The 17,158-nt window shown below is 53.5% G+C and overlaps 1 protein-coding gene across 3 annotated transcripts in view; it reads right to left on the reverse strand.

Moving 5' to 3' along the window:
- Positions 1–1,306: 1,306 nt before the first annotated feature.
- The window catches only part of Ush1c (USH1 protein network component harmonin), a 47,234-nt gene continuing 31,382 nt past the window's right edge, over positions 1,307–17,158 (reverse strand). The window contains exons 18-27 of one of the 3 annotated variants that reach the window (XM_029563654.1): positions 16,172–16,654; positions 12,562–12,681; positions 11,185–11,235; positions 8,697–8,738; positions 8,018–8,071; positions 7,607–7,706; positions 4,933–5,042; positions 3,657–3,712; positions 2,630–2,738; positions 1,307–1,699 (exon numbers count right to left, since the gene is read on the reverse strand). In XM_029563654.1, coding sequence (XP_029419514.1) covers positions 1,625–1,699; positions 2,630–2,738; positions 3,657–3,712; positions 4,933–5,042; positions 7,607–7,706; positions 8,018–8,071; positions 8,697–8,738; positions 11,185–11,235; positions 12,562–12,681; positions 16,172–16,654 — 1,200 coding nt within the window. In that variant the 3' untranslated portion in view covers positions 1,307–1,624. The remainder of the gene's footprint in view (positions 1,700–2,629; positions 2,739–3,656; positions 3,713–4,932; positions 5,043–7,606; positions 7,707–8,017; positions 8,072–8,696; positions 8,739–11,184; positions 11,236–12,561; positions 12,682–16,171; positions 16,655–17,158) is intronic. The other 2 variants (XM_029563653.1, XM_017798242.1) reach the window with 2 other exon arrangements.

Consider the following 17,158-nt stretch of genomic DNA (forward strand, 5'->3'; position numbering starts at 1 on the left):
GGATTCCAATGTATAGCTCAGGGTGAGGCAAGAGCCCAGCCAAGGCCTGGCATGGAATTGGTGTCTGCATCATGGCTTACTTTCCTCAGTTGGATTGGAACTGCTTCCAAGAGCCAAGTTAGACAAGAAAACGTGGGGACTCTTGCAAACAGTTGCTACCCCCTGAGAACTGTCATAAGGAGGCCACTGTAGCTTGGTTTCTGATGAGGATGTTGGAAAGTCTGGCACTGCCAGTCACGGCTAACTGGGCCTGGGGTTGGTGTCTGACGGTGGGGACCTAAAGGCCCCACCTTGCATAGGTCCGAAAGGAAGTTCCTGGGGGCGCGGCCTGGCTTGCTTTGAAAGTCTAAAGAATACTTCCGCACTGCAGAAGTGCATGATCAGCGCGTGACCATCCTTAAGATACACCCTCGGTGGGGAGGGGGGATTTCCAGGTGCCTTTATAAGCTCTGTAACACCTGCAATAAATGAGTCCCTACTTGACTAGGCTCCCCCTGACTAGACTCCCCGTTGCATCTGAGTGTCCCCGGGTAATGGGGGCGGCGTGGGCTGGCGAACGGCGTGTTTACTCATCCCCAATCCTCACCTCGCCGGGGGTCGTGGGTTCGAACCCCCGGCACCTGACCACTTGGATGGGTGGGTGGGCCCGACTACACAGGGCCAGTGGTGGCAATGCTACTGTAGAAAGGCCAGTGACAGGAAGCTGATAAGGATGGCAGTGTTCACGCAGAGCGCTGAGGAGGCTGGCAGGAGAGACAGGAGTCAGCTGAGAAGCTGAGGCCACATGAGGAAGCCGGGAAGGGGGGCAGTGGGCAAGACACCTTGTCCGAACCATCTTCCCTTTCAAATTCTCAGCAATGCCGTGTCTCATCTTGACTTTGCTTGGGATGCTATTCTGATCACTCTGTTCGTGCCTGGCACTGGAGCCCCTGGTCCCTGTACCTAAGAGGCCCTGCTCTGCCCCTGCTGCCATGCTCCTGCCTCCTCCCTGAGGTTCTGTTGGTTTCACTCTGTGGAGAGTGGACTGTACACCTCTGTCCCTCTCACCCTCCCTGGCTGAGAGCAGCTGGCCCACCCTACTGCCGAGGTGGCCCTTTGAGAGGAACAGGGAAAAGCCTCTGTTGCACACCTTCATTTCCTGCCTCTCTGCTAGGGACACTCTGAAGACCAGTCCAGGGGTTCCTGTTACTTCATCCTTGGCTCCAAACCAGCCCCAACTACAGGTTACCTCCCCACAGCAAATCCAGATCACAGCCCTGGGGCCAACACTTTACAGTTTTTTTGACAGCCTTGAACCTGCTGCCTGTATACCTCCAATGTCTTTTATTAATGAGCTCAGAGTAAGATGTGTATCAGCAGTTACAGCAGGAGAGAGGGTGGTGGAGTGACACGGCAGCCGGTAGCTTGCAGCTCAAGAAAAGAGCTCCTTAGAGCTGGGGACACAGTAGAGCCAGAGGAAATGCGGAATCTCAGAAGCCACCTCCAGAACAGTAGCTGCCTGTCACCCCTCATGGTGGCCTTCAGAGGATGGGCCTGGCCGCTTCTCCTGCTGCCCCCCAGGGGTTCGCATTCCTAGGTATGAGGTGCAATTTCCAGGGAAGCTTTGTATGCCTGAGGCTTGAGTTCAAGGGCTGGGTCCAGAACTTGCTGTCCTCCTTGGTAGAATCTGGCTTCTCTCTCTGGACTTTAGAAGAAGGTCCTGTGGGGCAGAGGAAGCAGAACAGGTGGGCAGGCCTTGTGAATGACCTCTGTCCAGGGCTGGCCCCATCCTAGCAGCACATGATCCTGACAACCGTCAGAAGCCCTTCTCAGTGTGGCCCTGAGTGGTGACACACACCAGCTACAGCACGCAAGAGGCCAGGGAGGAAGCAGACGGGGTGCTGGAATGAGGGAGGAGGCAGCCAGCAGGAAGGGTAGTGGGAGTCCCTTGTCAAGAATAAGTGACAGACGATAGGGCCACTGAGACCATAGCAGAAGCCACAGTAGGGCAGGCCCGCTGTCTTGGAGCATGAGGCCCTAATGTTTTAGGAAACTTGCAACAGAACAGCCAACAAACCCCTATTTGGGCTTCAGGTCACAACCAAACCGTGTCATGGCCAGCTGGCACAGAACACAGAATGAGAAACACATGCCAAAGCTGGGCTCCATGGGGTGTCTTGCAGAGAGCCTGGATCAAGGAGGGAGGAAGAGAGAAGGTAGTGTGGGCTGAGCAGGGCTCAAAACACAGCAGGGCACACCATGACCTGAGCCACTGGAATCCACCAACCCTGGTTCTTTGGACCAGCTTAAAGACCTTGCCCAGCATAGCTCTGCCAAAGTAGGCTTCTCACTAAGGCACCATCTGTGCCTGGTGCCACCTTGCTTCTCTGGGTGCTGAGTGCAACCTAAAACCCGTTCCAAGGGCTGTGGGCATCAGGACCCTCAGGTTGTAGGCCAGCGTCCCAATTGAGCTCTGTGCATTCCCTGGAGCTCCAGTGTTCCAGCCACTGAGAGCAGCCCCACGGGAGACATTTAGTAAGCTGACCCTGTCTCTCTTCAGACACCAGTCCAAAGAACCTGCTGGGAGGGAACATGGGCACATGGCACACAGCATGGGCAGACGGAGCCCTGTGGGCGCCTGCCTAGTCACCGTGGGCTCCAGCTGCAGGGGGAACCCATGTCTATACACGGGCTCACAGACTTCAAGCTGCTTTCGAACCAGCTGAGGACTTTGGGCTGCAGAGGATGGAAGAGAAGAGCTACACATGCAGAGTGGAACAGGAGACAAGAGGGCTTGGTTATTCCTGGGTGAAGCTCCACGGGACCACTCCCTGCACTGGGCTCCTGCCTCTCAGGTCCTGCCTAGTCCCTGGGTTCCAGACCAGGTGCTGCCAAAGCCTAGATTCTCCAAGAATGCAGAATGCAGGCTATGCCAGACAAGGGGGTATAAGCCAGCCGGGCATGGCCAACAAGTGTGACTGGTAGATGGGGAGTTGAGTACTAGACAGGTGACTCGAGGATAACAGAGGTGAGAGGCCACAGACAGACAGTGACAGAGGTAACAACGCACAATGAATGACAGGGAGAGACAGGGCTCGGAGCCAGAGATGGAAATAGGCAACAAGCAAAGAGGAGTGGAGAGAGGACAGGGACGAAGGGGGAAAGAGGGACAGGTGGGGGGACAGACTGACAGGAAGTATGGAGGAAGAGGGAGAGAGACACAGAGAAGGGCAGAAACCAGCCCAGTTACAGACATGGAGAATTACAGGGAAAGACAGACTGAGGTGAGGCTCCTTGGAGTGCCCACAGTGTGCAGAAAGAACCTGTGTTCTTAGCTGCTTAGACACAAGCATGAACGAACGCAGTCAGAACAAAGGCCTTCCAGAAGGAGCATCTGTTACTGGTGCAGGGACAAGGTTCTAAGTGCTGAATCACAAATCCTGAATGTATCACAATGTCCTTGGTCTGAGACCTTGAGCTTCAGTGTCCTATATGTAAAGACTCTGGCTAAGACATCCCTGGAGGCAGCTCACACTGCTAAGGCCAGTGACTTCTAGACCCTGTGACTACCAGCAGTTGCATGCCTGGGCCATCCCTTCTGCCTGGCAAATCTAGAGGAAGGTGGCCAGGATCCTGGGGGACAGGGGGACAGGGGCATGGTGCCTGCACACACTTACAGATCATCGTCGTATTCCTTGGGGGGACAAACAGCAACCACAAGATCGATCCAGTCCTGTGGAGAAAAGCCGTGTGACCATGGGGCACATGGAAGAGAGGGTGACTTATCTGCTAGGTATTCCATCCCACTCCTGGCTCTGTGGTCCAGAGCCAGCCAGGGCACAGGGAGGGCTGGAGTCTAAAAGACAGCCCCACACTCTCGAAGCTTCCCTGCTACAGAAGGGCAGCAAGACCCTCAGATGGCACCAGGTTCCCATATTTAGACCTGTGGACCAGAGCCGGGTAGTCACTCCAGAATCATGTGTGGGCTTGTGGAGACATGGTCCCCAGAAGTCTGTCATACATCTTGGGAAAGGGTAATGCCGACAAACTCCCCAGGGAACTCTGAGGTATAGCAACCTTGGGAGTTTCTGGTCCCACTTTCTGATCCTGACACTTGGTCCTCTCAGTTGACATCTCTGGTTTGCCTATCACTGTCTACTGTTATGCCTGGCCTTGGGCATAACACTGACAAATCCTGAAAGAACACTGGGCCCCAGTACCATGCCAGAACTCCTAAGGTTGAGCTGAACTCTCTCCCCACACCACCTCCCTCTATCCATTCCAGAACACATCTGCTCCCTCTGTCCTAACGCAGCCCTTTAGATCATCAAAGACAGTCATCATGTTACCCGCTGGTCTTCTCTTCTCCACATCCTTTCATGTGGGTCCCAGGCCCATCTGGTCAGCTTCCTCGGCACTGAACTTAATACCTCAGGCTCAGCTGCCTGCACACAGTGGCACAGGTTGTGCAATGCACAACATGACTGGGCACCATGCACACTATCATCTGTAGGAGGGTACCCCCTCAGATTGTGCAGCGCACAGCCTGTGGGAGCCCCTATGTGGTAGCCCTGTTCTAGGTGGGTAGTTACCATTAGCCCCTCTCTCATCCGCCCTCTAGCCTGCTCATTCTCCAGTAGCCCCCAACACCGTCTTGATTCCTATTTAGTACTGACTTAGAGAAAGACCTTGGAATTTTTATTGGCCGAACTGCTATGCCCCATCTTCTGGACTCTGCACCAGTGGCTGTTGGGACTCAAGATCAGGAAGTGGTCATTCTCTGAGTCATAGCCTGTCAGATCCAGTCCACTAGCTAGGATATGTCAATCATCAAGAAATGTCTGAACCTTGGACACCAACTGTGGACTGTGCCACCACCATGATGGTAAGGCCAGGCTGCAGAGGCCAGTGTCTGAGGGAGGGGCAGGGCTAGGGGAAGGGGCTCCTTCTCACCCCGCCCTGATTCCAGGCCCTCTGCAGCGCTGCCTCAGCCTCTGCCAGGGTGTAGTCCGTCACAATCTTGCTGTTGATGGCCATGATCTCATCCCCTTTCACAACGCCACCTGCAGGAAGAAGGGGATTGGCCACCTGGGTTCTGTGTGATGCATGTCTGACTCCAAGCTTCGTGTGGGACATTGCAAAAGAAGCCCTACCCTGGGCTCTGAAAACCATGCCAGCCTGAAGGCACCACTGCAAACAGCTCCTGTTCTTGCCCTCCCAGCACCCTGCTCTTTTTGGACATGGCATTTTTCACAGTGGTTAACCATAACCATTCACTTGCTTGCTGATGGTGTCTCCCACCATCCTCTCAGCTCCACGAGTCTCTCCTCAGCACTCATAACATCTGATACAAAATAGGGACCCAACAGAAGAGCAATCAGAAAAATGAACTGTGTTCAAACATGTTCCCAGATAAGCTGCCCTTAGATCTAGCAACTTTAGGAAGAAGCGAATTGTAAGCTAAGTTACTCAATGTAAGACTTTTCAGAGCCTTGGATATGCTAAGTGGCTCTTTAAATAGATTATGATGGTCTCCACATTTCTTTGTCATCATAACAGAACCCTCTGGGTTACATAGAAACTGATCATCCAGAAGCCCGGTGGGTATGAAGTCCACAGGAATGTGGTGTGTGTCACAAAAAGTGGCAGCCATAGTAGGTTTGAACACATTTTCCTGGGGACTTCTACCAGCTGTCTGGATAGCCAAACCAGCACAGGACCAAACTTCAGAGAGCAATTGTCCCTGTACTGAGGGACTGAGGATAAGTGACTTCAAAGTTTTCATTTTGTGCAAACCCAAGATGACACCTCCAAGCAGTAAAGCAGTGAGAGGGTCCAGGAAGAAGCTGGGTACTCTCCTGCCCTCTCTTTACCAGATATGGCAGATGGGTGGCCTCCCTGGGCCAAGTGGTAAGCCTCCCTTCAGGCACAGAAATGAGGACAGAAGAGAGTACCCAGTGACAGCAGGATATAGCAGCTGCCTGGCTAGGCAGGTACCACCGAGTGTGGAGATGAAGGCTCAGGATGGGGCTCAGAGGATCCGGAGCCCAAGGTCATGGACTACAAAGCTGGATAGCACCCAAGGCTGCCAGGGCACAGAGCCTGCCTCGGTAACTGCAGAAGCCCAGCTGCCAGCCACCAGTGGCCTTTTCCTCCATACTTCTCTCAGGCTCTCGTCGTCCGAACTTTCCATCCTACTCCCTGTAGTTGTGGGAGAGCCTGGCTCCAACCTGAAGGGATCTAGTCCTAGGTTTCCTGCTCTAGGTTCAGAAAGAAGGGGCCCCTGGGCTCCCCAAAGTGCTCAGGAATGTGGACGTGCCTTCCAATGTGGCAGCCACATCAGCAACACTGGAGTTTACAGTGTGTTGATAGTGTGAAGCAAGAGACAGCTGGGTCCAGAGGCTCAAGTGGTCACAGAGCATTGGTTGGTTGGTTGGTTGGTTGGTTTGGGGGGATTTTTTGTTTTTTTGTTTTTTTTTTTTTGTCTTTTTGAGACAGGGTCTCCCCGAGGCCCCAGCTGTCCTGGAACTCACTATGTAGACCAGGCTGGCCTTGAACTCACAGAGATCCCCCTGCCTCTGCCTCCGAGTGCTGGGATTAAAGGCATGCACCACCACGCCCAGCAGTTGGTTGTTTTTGAGACAGGATTTCATGTAACCCAAGCTGGCCTCAGACCCAGTATGTAGTCTTGATCTTGTGATGATCCTGCCTCCAACTCCTGAGTGCTGAGATTACCACCACTGCCGGTTAGGCAGTCCGGGGATGCAACTCAGCATCCATGCATATTGGCAGTCACTCTATCAGCGCAGCCACATCTCCAGCCCCAGCAGAGGGTGTTTTTGTTCAAAGAGGACAAAGGCCACAGATCCAGTGTATATTGGAGAGACGGGGGCTCTGGCCCTGTGGGACGGGCCAGGCTGGGGAAGAGCTAGGTGGAGGTGGTGTTTATGCTGGATACTAAACCAAATGCCCAGTCTTCCTGGATTCAAGTCCTGCCTACATCTTTTACTGGCTGGGGATTCTTGAAGAAGTATCTTGACCTTACCACGTCTGTTTTCTAAGCTGTGAAAAGAATCAATATGGCCTCTGCCTGGGGGTTGTTGGGAGGATTAGATGAGGGAATATCCATGAAACTCTTAGGTCTGGGGCTGTAGCCAGGCTCTCAGACTGGTGCCCAGCACGTGACTGGTTCCACAAACCACCTGCCGGGATGCTTCTCCTTTGCTCTCTGAGTGCTCATTCCTCTTCAGAAGGCCCAGCTTAGGGGCTGCCATTCCGGGGAGGCCTCCCACTATCCCCTTCCTCAGGCAGCAGGGGTCCCCTTGGGTTCTCATGGCTTCTCTCTATCATTCCCCACCAGACCCTAAGCCCTATCAAGATCTGTGATTCTGAGCCCATTTCTGCCGCTAGCCTGGGAGCCCCTGGAGAGCAGGGTGACATCTGGTCATGCCACTCCCAGGTCCTGGCACCATGGCGCAGCCTCAGGCGATATTTGAGATTGGTTAGATGCTCAGTGGATGGACCTGATATTCTTGAACAACTGTAAGCCCATCTGAAGCCGGCAGCTGCCTGCTTTGCTGAGGCACTTGCACTATTCCCAAACCAGACACAGCCAGTCCACACTCACCGTGTCGCTCAGCAGCTCCCCCCTCATAAACAGCAGAGACGACCACCTTCCCCACGGGCGAGTCCACTCCACCCTCCAAGGCCAGGTCTAAAGACCCCTCCTGGGTGAAGGAAAGCAGGTTCTAGGGGGCCACACAGACAGCAGCCTGTGGAGCTCCAAGGAACCTCTCATAGGGCCACAGAGTGCAGGAGGCGTGGGGCCATGCAGTGCTGAGGGGAGCAGATGCAGGGCCATGGAGGGGCCTGGGGAGAAAGAAGCCCCGGGCTAGGGTATGCATCCCCAGGACTGGCAGCCTCAGGGGAGTGGGGAGAGGAGCAAGACCCCAAGCAGTTACCTAGTAGGACAAGCAGGGAATCAGGGTGGCAGGGGCAGAGAGGGTTGGTGACCGGCCTCTACCCCATAACCAGATACCTTCTTGATGCGCAGGAGCCGGACATCCTTCCCTGCAATCTGCTCTGGAGAGAACTAGAAGCAGGAGACAGGGGTGCAGCTGAGTGTCCCTGGCCCCATGGGGACAACACACACACACACACACACACACACACACACACACACACACAAGAAGAGAGGGGGGCAGATGAGAGAGCCACACCCCATAGGGACAACACACACACACACACACACACACACACACACACACACACACGTGGCCATTAGGCCCAGTCCCATTGTTCTAGGATTATTGGAATGACTAAGACCAAGCCTTGTGAGCACAGAGCCCATGTCTGGCACACAGCTAGCACTCAGCAATTGGAACTGCTGCTATAACCCCACCCACATGTACATACATATGTGTACACATGGACACACATACATATACAAGTACACACACCTACACATATGCAGACACACAAAACACATGCACACATGCATGTGGCACCTGTACACGTATGTGTAAAACATGCACACAGCACACACACCAAAAAGGTCTCATTGGAAGGGTATTTGAATGGAGCCTTTATAGGGAAGAACGGCTGGGGCATACTTGGGATGCCTCATGTGCCCGGAAACCTCAGGGCCCCCAGAATGCACCTCCAGTTCTGCCCCTTTCCTGGGACTACTCCCCCAGGCCTGGAGAGTTTGCGCTTACCATAGAGTAGGGGTCAAAGCCTTCCTCGTATTTCCGGAAGTCCTGGAAGCAGAGGGCAGGCTTTAGGGTAGAGAGCAGAGGCCTTGGAGGCACACTACAAACACAAGCTCAGGCAGTTGAGGAAGCAGGGTCAGAATCCAAGGGCCAGAGGTGAGCAGGGGGTAAAAGGCAGGTGCGGCCAGGATGGGGGTGCAGGGAGGAAGTTGGAAGTCCCAACAGATGGAGAACCCTGCTGAGGAGCGAGCAGGAAGCTGCAGAAAGTGTTTGGAGGAGCATGGCCCTGCCCAGTGAGTGGGCATTCGTAGCTACAGAGGTACCACTGGGATCCAGATGCCTAGGCAGGTGGTCCTCTCCTTATAGAAAGTCCTGCAGGTCTTTTAGGCCCAAACTTGTCTCTTCCAAGTCTACACTAGGGGCAGTCAGACCATGGGGATGAAGCCATGCTTCTCTACCCAGAGCTCTGACTTCATAAGGTGCCCCAGGCTTGCCCAGTGGGCTACTTGGCTTAGAAAAACCATCATCCATCAGGTGACTAAGGAAGGCAAAATAGCACCCCACACCAAGGGGAGAAGGGAGGCAGTGGTCAGACTGGGCCTGACTGTTCTTTGCTGATCTAGGAGGTAAGAGGCCTCCCTGTGGGAGATGGAAGGGTGCAGAAGTCTAGGGCCCTGGCATGGTGGGGTTGCTGTGGTGGCAATGGTCATGACTTAGAAGCAAGGCAGTGAGAAGGGGGCAGAGCCAGAGCACATGGCCCAGGAGTCACACACAGTATGTGGAACCAGGACAACCACAGGCCTCAGAGGCCCGGATGCTACTCCTGAGTTACGACAGCAAAGCTGCAGCCAGTGCCCACTGGAAAGGCAGTCACACAGTTCCCTAGGGCACACCAAGTGTCTCCTGGATCCTATATTCAGCATTGTGGGGAGGCCATAGACCACACTCCTGTCCAGCGTGCAGCCATCAAACTCTGAGCACAAAACAAAGGCCCAACCTCAGCAGATGGGTCCCCTGGAGATCTACATGCCATTCCTCACCACTGGCCTTTATCTCCCAAGCTCAACCCCAAAAAGGCCTTGTCCATGACCCAGGTCAGGGACCACATCCAGGTCAGTCTGTACATGAAAGGCAAAACACAGGGCAAGGGACACAGCAAATCCATGAGCCAGAGGTCACTAGGCAGAATCTAGGACTCATGCTCTGACACAAAGAGGGCTCTTCTCTCTGGCTGGGCCATGCTAGCCTCTTTGCAGGACCCCAAGAAGGCAGGTCTTGTGTGAATTCTGAGACTCACAGACCATTACAGCGGGCTGGCCTTAAAAAAAAGAGGACCCCTCCCTCTTCATCCAGCGGATGGAGAAACAAAATCCAGAGAGGTGACGTTGATGCCTAAGGTCCCCAGTCAGCAGGCAGGGGCTGCAAACCTGGAGCCTCACACCCCTCAGTTGATGTCTCTCTCCTTTTGAGGGTTGTTTGCGTCCCCAGCCTTGGGCCCTTCAATGCCTACTTGGCAAAGGCAGTGCTTTGAGAGACAGGTGACATAGCATTTAAGAGCAGACTATAGAAACAATGTCCTGGATCTAAATCCAGGGTTTGACCCCATCTGTGCCACCAAGGACACTTGTCCAGGGCTCTGTTTCCCTTCTGTGGCAAGGAAAGACAAGTGACAGCCCCCAGCGTGGCTGTAAAGACTGAGTTAAGATTCATGATGAATTATAATGCACTTTCTAAGGATTGGCTCTCTCCTGCCACTCTCCGGTCCAGGGCTGGAAGCAGCCTCATGCACACACACACACACACACACACACACACCCCTTTTTATTCCCTGCCTGGGAAATCAGCTTGTGAACGGGGAACTGGAGAAACTGCTGGCCAGGCTGCCTCTGATCATGGGGTCCCTTTCATTGGTGGTGAAACCACTAATTCAATGGCTGACTCTGGACAGAGGCCCCAGGATGTAGGGAATCTAGGTGGCTATCTGACCCAACTCAGACACCAAAAGGGACTTCCAAGTCCCTATGCATCACAGGCAGATGGAAGAACCGAGCTGCCACTTTCTCCAGAGGGTGACTCAGCGAAGCTGTGATCTGCTTAGAGAACAGGGGAAGGTGTGGAGAGACACCCAACTGCCCACTCCTCTCCTAGGGATGGAGCCAGGACTCATTCTCTCTTCTGGGCTCCCTCTGCTCTACTCCTCTTTGAACCACTAAGCAGGAAGAGGCAGGTGCCGGGGATTAGGAGTCAGAATCCTGTAGCTTGGCTTTCTCAGCTTGTGCACAGGCTCTAATGGGCGGTGGGTCCCCATCTGCTGAGGGTGAGGGGGACTCAGCACTGGCCTGAGGCTCCCCAGCAGATGGTGCTTGGGGCTACCTTGAAACTGCCAGGCACTGGAGTGGGGTGGGAGGAGTCAGGCACAGAGCAAGAAACGGGTGGGGTGGGGAGGGACCAGACATGACTACCAGACATACGACTACCACGGGTGTCATTTTACTTGTCTGAACGCTGTCTGATACACCACCATCCGCTTCAGCATCTCCTGTGGCTGCCAGGAATGAAAAACAGTTAAAAATAGGCGTCGTCTGCCCCCTGGTGCCAGGCCCAGGGGCTGTCAGCTACAGTGCCATGCCCCTCCCCAAATAGATTTATGTTAGGCAGATGCTTGAGACCCCCAACACAGTAGCTGCCCCGAGATAAGTAGACACCACCCGCCACCAACCAGAGAACCTGAGTGGACTCAGCAGGCTGCCTCAGAGGGTGACCTTTGCCCTTTGGAAAGCTGACCATAGGACTAGAGCTCAAAATAAGTACTGGATGCCCCGCCCTGACATTTGGGTAGGGTTTCTCTGAAGGGAAGAAAAGTTCTGCCATGGCTGTGCTGCCACTGTGGGTGGGGTGCCAGTGAGAGGCTGGCACTGTCTGGGGTGCCTTTGAGCCCCAGCTCCCTCAGCTGTGGGGACTGGAGCAGGCAGACCTTCCCATGCACCCAGGACTCAGTCCTAGTGAAACGGGATCTGTGCTGGCCCTTTCCCCAATAGAGTATGTTCTCCATTGTGCCACACACCCCTTGTCATGGAGGCCAGGGCCAATGTAATCTCTGTAGGTTTGGAGATGGTGGCATGGGTAAGAGCATGCATGGCTCTGGAGTCCCAGACAAGTAACAAGTCCAGGCTCTGCCACGGACATCAACATCACCTTTCCCAAATCTGTTTCTTCAGGTGTTAACAGGGATGACAACAGGAGCCTTCTGTCTCCCTGGATGCTTCTGAGACCACACAGAGCCTGGCATGTGGCAGGCTCCCTCTAAGACTTAGCTATTAGCACTCTCGTTTTTATTGCTCTGTGTGCGTGTGTGCGTGCGTGCACACACGTGCGTGCATGCATGCATGCGTGTGTTTGGAGGCTAGAGGACAACCTTAGGTGTCCTCCTCCAGGTGACATTCACTTTATTTTTTGACACAGCATCTCTCACGGGCCTAGGACTCACCAAGCAGGTAGATTTGCTAGCTACTGAACCCCAGGGATCCTACTTCCCCTGCATGGGGATTAGTGAGCACAAGCATAACCAGCCTTTTTACATAAGGTCTGGGGAATCTAACTCAGGTCCTCATACTTGCACAGCACACACTTTACCAGCTGAGCCATCTCCTCAGCTTCAACCCTGTCCTGTTTTAGATGGAGCTCCAGGCTCTGTGGTCAGAGAACAGGAATTCTACTGGACAGGTCCACACCTGCTACAACCACATGGATTCATCCCTTGGCCAATGAGATGACAAGATGATACCTGATCCAGCCTGTATCACTCTCTCCCACCCCCACCCCCACCCTCTGCCCAGAGGGCCTTTGCTCCTCTAGAAATACTCTGGCTTACCAGGACCTCAGATTTCACAGCAGGCCTGTAGATGAAGTTGGATTCCTGGTGAACCATGACAGGTTTGGAAATGGTGGACACGCCAGGGCCTCGTGGAGGCTGTGGGCTTGGGCAAAATGTCTACAGGGTTAGTTTAAGAGAGGCCCACATGAGCTCATGATAGGTGTGGCCAGAGATGGCCATGGCACTTCAACACACATGCAAATCCACTCCGTGCACATAAACCAGCCTGGTCCAGCTGCCCTGCCAGAGGGCCTGGAGCCGGATCATCACACAAAACTCCATTGCCACAGTGTGGTTGAGTGGTTCTAAAGAATCTGCCACTTGAGCCAGAGACTGGTGGGGGGAAGGGGTCCAGCTGACGCTGTCACTCGGTAGACACACTTTCAAGTCTTAGAGGTCTTGGGGGCCACCCAGTGTCCCATTCTCTTAAAAGTCAGAGTTAAGGCCCTGTAGTGTACCTGAGGTACCTGCTGTTCCTGGTAGCTGGACACAGTGTCCAGAGGTGTTGTGGTAAAGACCAATCAGAGCAGCCTCCAGGGAAGCTGGTATACCCAGGAGCTGACAGCAACTGCCATCATCATTCTAACCCACACAATTACTGAAGAAGATGCATCTCATCTATGCACAGTCCTGCCCCATGCCCTTCAACAGGTTGCTACTGACTGCTGAACCCCCCAGCCTGGCCCCTAAGGCTCTTCAGAAGCATCTCTACTTTCCTGGCCCCCCAATCCTCTTCCTAGGCTCCTCCCATTGCCCATCTTCAACCTCTAAGACGCCAAGCTCTGCCTCCTCAGAGCCTCTGCACCTCGGCTTCACCCCAGGTCACAGCTTGGACATCACTGCCTTCCTTGGGCTTCTCTTCCCCAGCTCCGCACTTTACCTAGTCCCTGTGGGTCCCCACCTCCACCCTGTTCCCTCTAGACTGTCTCAGGCAGGGCCTGTGGCTGCCTGTACAATGGTGGGTCCCAGTGCCCAGCAGAGTGTCTGGCTTATGTGAGGTGCTGAGCAAGCGTGTATTGACTGAATAAATGAATGACTCAACAGTACGGTAGGCATGCCATACAGAGCCTGGGAGATCTGTCTGTAAGACCTTACTCTGGAAGGTGCTGGGATGACAGGTACACACAGGTGTCTGTTTTCACTGGGTACTGCATGACATGGGTGTACTAACATGCATACAATCAAAACTCTCATACACCTAACATAAAAGTAAATATATTTTTAAAAGAAGATAGTCCCTTCAAATCTCCTTGTGTGGGAACTTCTAACCTTCCCTGTGCTCTGCCCAGGAGCCAACAGTGGGACTTTCTTGATTCCTTGGAGAATCAGAAAGGGTGGCATCTGTCTTGAACCTTGACTCTGCCTCAGTGTTTACTGAGATGACCCCCAATCTACGTGTTTGATGTCATTCAAATTTACTTGGACCCTGGATTCCTAACAGCCATAAGTATTGTCTGCTGAGAACTGACCATACGCCAGTTTTTAAAGTATTAACTTAGCCAGATGTGATGGTGCACACCTTTAGTCCCAGGACTTGGGAGGCAGAGGCAGGCAGAGCTCTACAAGATCAAGGCCGGCTTGGTCTGCATAGTGAATGCCAGGTCAGCTGGGGCTAGAGGGAGACCTTGTTTCAAAAGGACCAAAAAAAAAAAAAAAAGTATTAACTTAGAATGCATTTATGTAGAGCTGCCATTGTAGCTCAGCTGGTAGAGTGCCTGCTTAACATGTACAAAGCCCTAGGTTCAATCTCCAGCACTGCATAGCCTGGGCATGGTGATGTATGCCTGTAACCCCAGCACCTGGGAGGCGGAGGCAGTAGTAGAGGTTCAAGGTCATTGTTGCCTACATAGTGAATTTAAGGCTAGCCTGGGCTACATGAGACCCTGTTTGTTTTTATATTTGTTTATTGTCTCATTCTGTAGCCCAGATTGTTCTGGAAATTACTATGTAGCCCAGGTTGACCTCAAATTCACAGTTTTCTTTTCTCAGCCTCCAGTGTGCTAAGATTACAGGTATGAGCTATCATGATGGGCTTTTAAATATATATATATTCATATACTAACTTGATTCTCATAATAGGTAGGTACCACTTGCCTTCCTATTTTACAGATCAGGATGTCCAGGCTCACAAGACGGAATAACTGGTATCCAAAGTCATCCAATCAGGGAGTGGCAGAGCAAGGCCACAGGGTCTGACTCATCGCTGTCTTTCCTGCCATCATTATGTTCCCTGTTGCTCCAATGCCCTTCCTCTGTCCCCCATATATTGTGCCCCTCAAGACTCAGCTCTTAAACCCAACAAGGCAGAAATATCCTTGGTTGGTGCACACAGGCTCTCCTAGGTTAGAGCGTTGGCTCTCCCTTCAGATGACAAAGTTCTAGAAGGCTCAGGTATGCCCCACTCCTCTGTACCCTCTGCAGCCCTGCTCTATCCCCTCCTTTACCAAGAGGTGCAAAGCAAGGGTTCAGTGCCTGACCGCAGAACCAAATCTGCTAAAGAAAACCTACTGCGTGTGTTGGGGGCAAGGGTACTTTCAGAGAAAGGCATGGCCTTCTGTGCCAGCTTAATGCAGCCCCCTAAACTGGCCAGCTGGTTGGGCTCAAGACCCTCAGCAGACGTCCACAGTTCAGTCCCTCTGTGGGCCTCCTGCAGAGAGCCACCAGCCAATCACCATTCTGCACACTCTTCATTCCAATCTTGCACCTCCCCTAAATCTCCTGAATGCCCCAGCTACTAAATCTGCTCTCTTTGGGAGCTCAAGTAGAAGCCTGTTTATCAGCCACTGGTGAGGTGATGCTGATCACCCCTAACACCTCTACCCCCAGTGAACGTGAGCCTCCTCAGCTGAGACTTGAGCGGGGGGGGGGGGGCGGGGGGCAGCTCCCTGAAGCATCAAAGCCCACATCATCCTCAGGGATCTGCTCTTCCAAAGTAGTCTTTGGATCAAGATCAAATGAGAAATATGTCTCTGAAAATATCACTGCTCAATCTCCCATCATCCAAGAAAAACATTCCTAGTCTTTTCATAGTAAATTTGGGAATTTCTAAGAATGCTCTCATCTTCCCTCTCCTTAGCTGGATGGTGGCCAGAAATGACTGATTATGGTCCCAACCAGCACAGCCAGAGCCCCAATAAAAGGTGCTGTAATGTCTGAACCCTACACTGCACAGATGTCACTTTAGTTTAAGAGCCAAGTGCCTCTCCCTGGCTTCCCCCATGTCTCCCCTTTCCAGCTAAACTGGGGGACCACTTCCCACATTCAAGACTTTTCAGGTTACTATGGAAAGGACTGGGAGTGTCACAGCTGGCTATTCACACAGCCAGGAAGCACCACTGGGGTCACAGCCCTCACTAGCCCAGAGGAGCCCAGAGAGCAGTGACATTGACCTGACAAGCTTCTGCTCACTCCAAGATCACAGCAATTCACCATGCAACAGGAGTTCAAAACCAGCAGAGAGCACACCCATGCCAGACAGCACACCACACCTGGAAAATGATGGGCGATGGTGTTTCCTCCTGTCTCCACTAACTGGGGGGGGGGGGAGGAAACAGCACCTGCACCCCATGTTCTGATTACAGGCGCAGCACGTGGAATAAGGTGGTACCTTTGGAGTTGCCAGGAAGCTCCGCTCTGGGGCAGGGGAGCTGGTGGGCTTCCCACTGTGGGTCTTTGCCTCCCAGTCCTCTGCTGGATGGCCAGAGTCCCCAGCACGGAAGGGGTGGTTACCCAAGGCCTCTTCCAGCGCCGAGGGCAGTGGGCGGGTAGGAGTGAGGTCTTGGGTGGGAATGGATGGAGGGGGAGGGATGGGAATGGGGGGTGGAGTGCGTTGCACCCAAGGTGAGGACGAGGCGCTCACGTGGCCTGATGAGGGAAGCACAGGGGGTGCAGGGATCTTGGAAGGTGGGTTGGTGGGTGGGGGGTGGGGCATCACAGGCAAAGCAGAAGGTGTCTTAGGGGGATAGTAGAACATGTCCAGGGGGATGTCATCCAGGTCGGTGGTGTGGAGGTGTAGCCCACCCGCGAAGCGTCTCAAGGGTGGGGCCAGGGGAGACACAGAAGGTGGGGGAGGCGGGGGACCTGTGGTCATCTGGGGGTTGAAGAAGTTCTATCATTGTCCAGTCCACAATGCACTGGCAACAACACTCTCCTAATCTGTTTCTCTTGCAGTTGGAGCCCACCACCCTCAAACCAGAACCATGGGGGCCACTGTCTGCCACCTGGCTTCCCAGCTGAGCCAATAGGCTGATAGGGAGTAGTCCCAACAGCCTATTAACATAGGAGACGCTAGAGCAATGTCACCTGGGGTCCTGGGGGTCCTAAGGCAGTTTATCCATAAACAGGGACACTTGAGGATCTCAGAGGTACCCTCAGTCATTAACTGCAGGAAGGCAGGCCCAGTGGGGACCATCTCAAGACAGCCAAGACTTGTGGTCACTCTGGAGATAACCCCAGAAATACAGACTCATCTCCCCTCCACAAGAGGAAAGGATGGGAGCTTGCAGGGCTGGACTGGTCACCAGTGTGACAGTGATGCTCACCAGTGGCCAACACACACACACACACACACACACACACACACACACACACACAC

The sequence above is a fragment of the Nannospalax galili genome, unplaced genomic scaffold (genome assembly GCF_000622305.1).
Source record: "Nannospalax galili isolate Female #2095 unplaced genomic scaffold, S.galili_v1.0 scaffold1857, whole genome shotgun sequence".
Classification (NCBI taxonomy): domain Eukaryota; kingdom Metazoa; phylum Chordata; class Mammalia; order Rodentia; family Spalacidae; genus Nannospalax; species Nannospalax galili.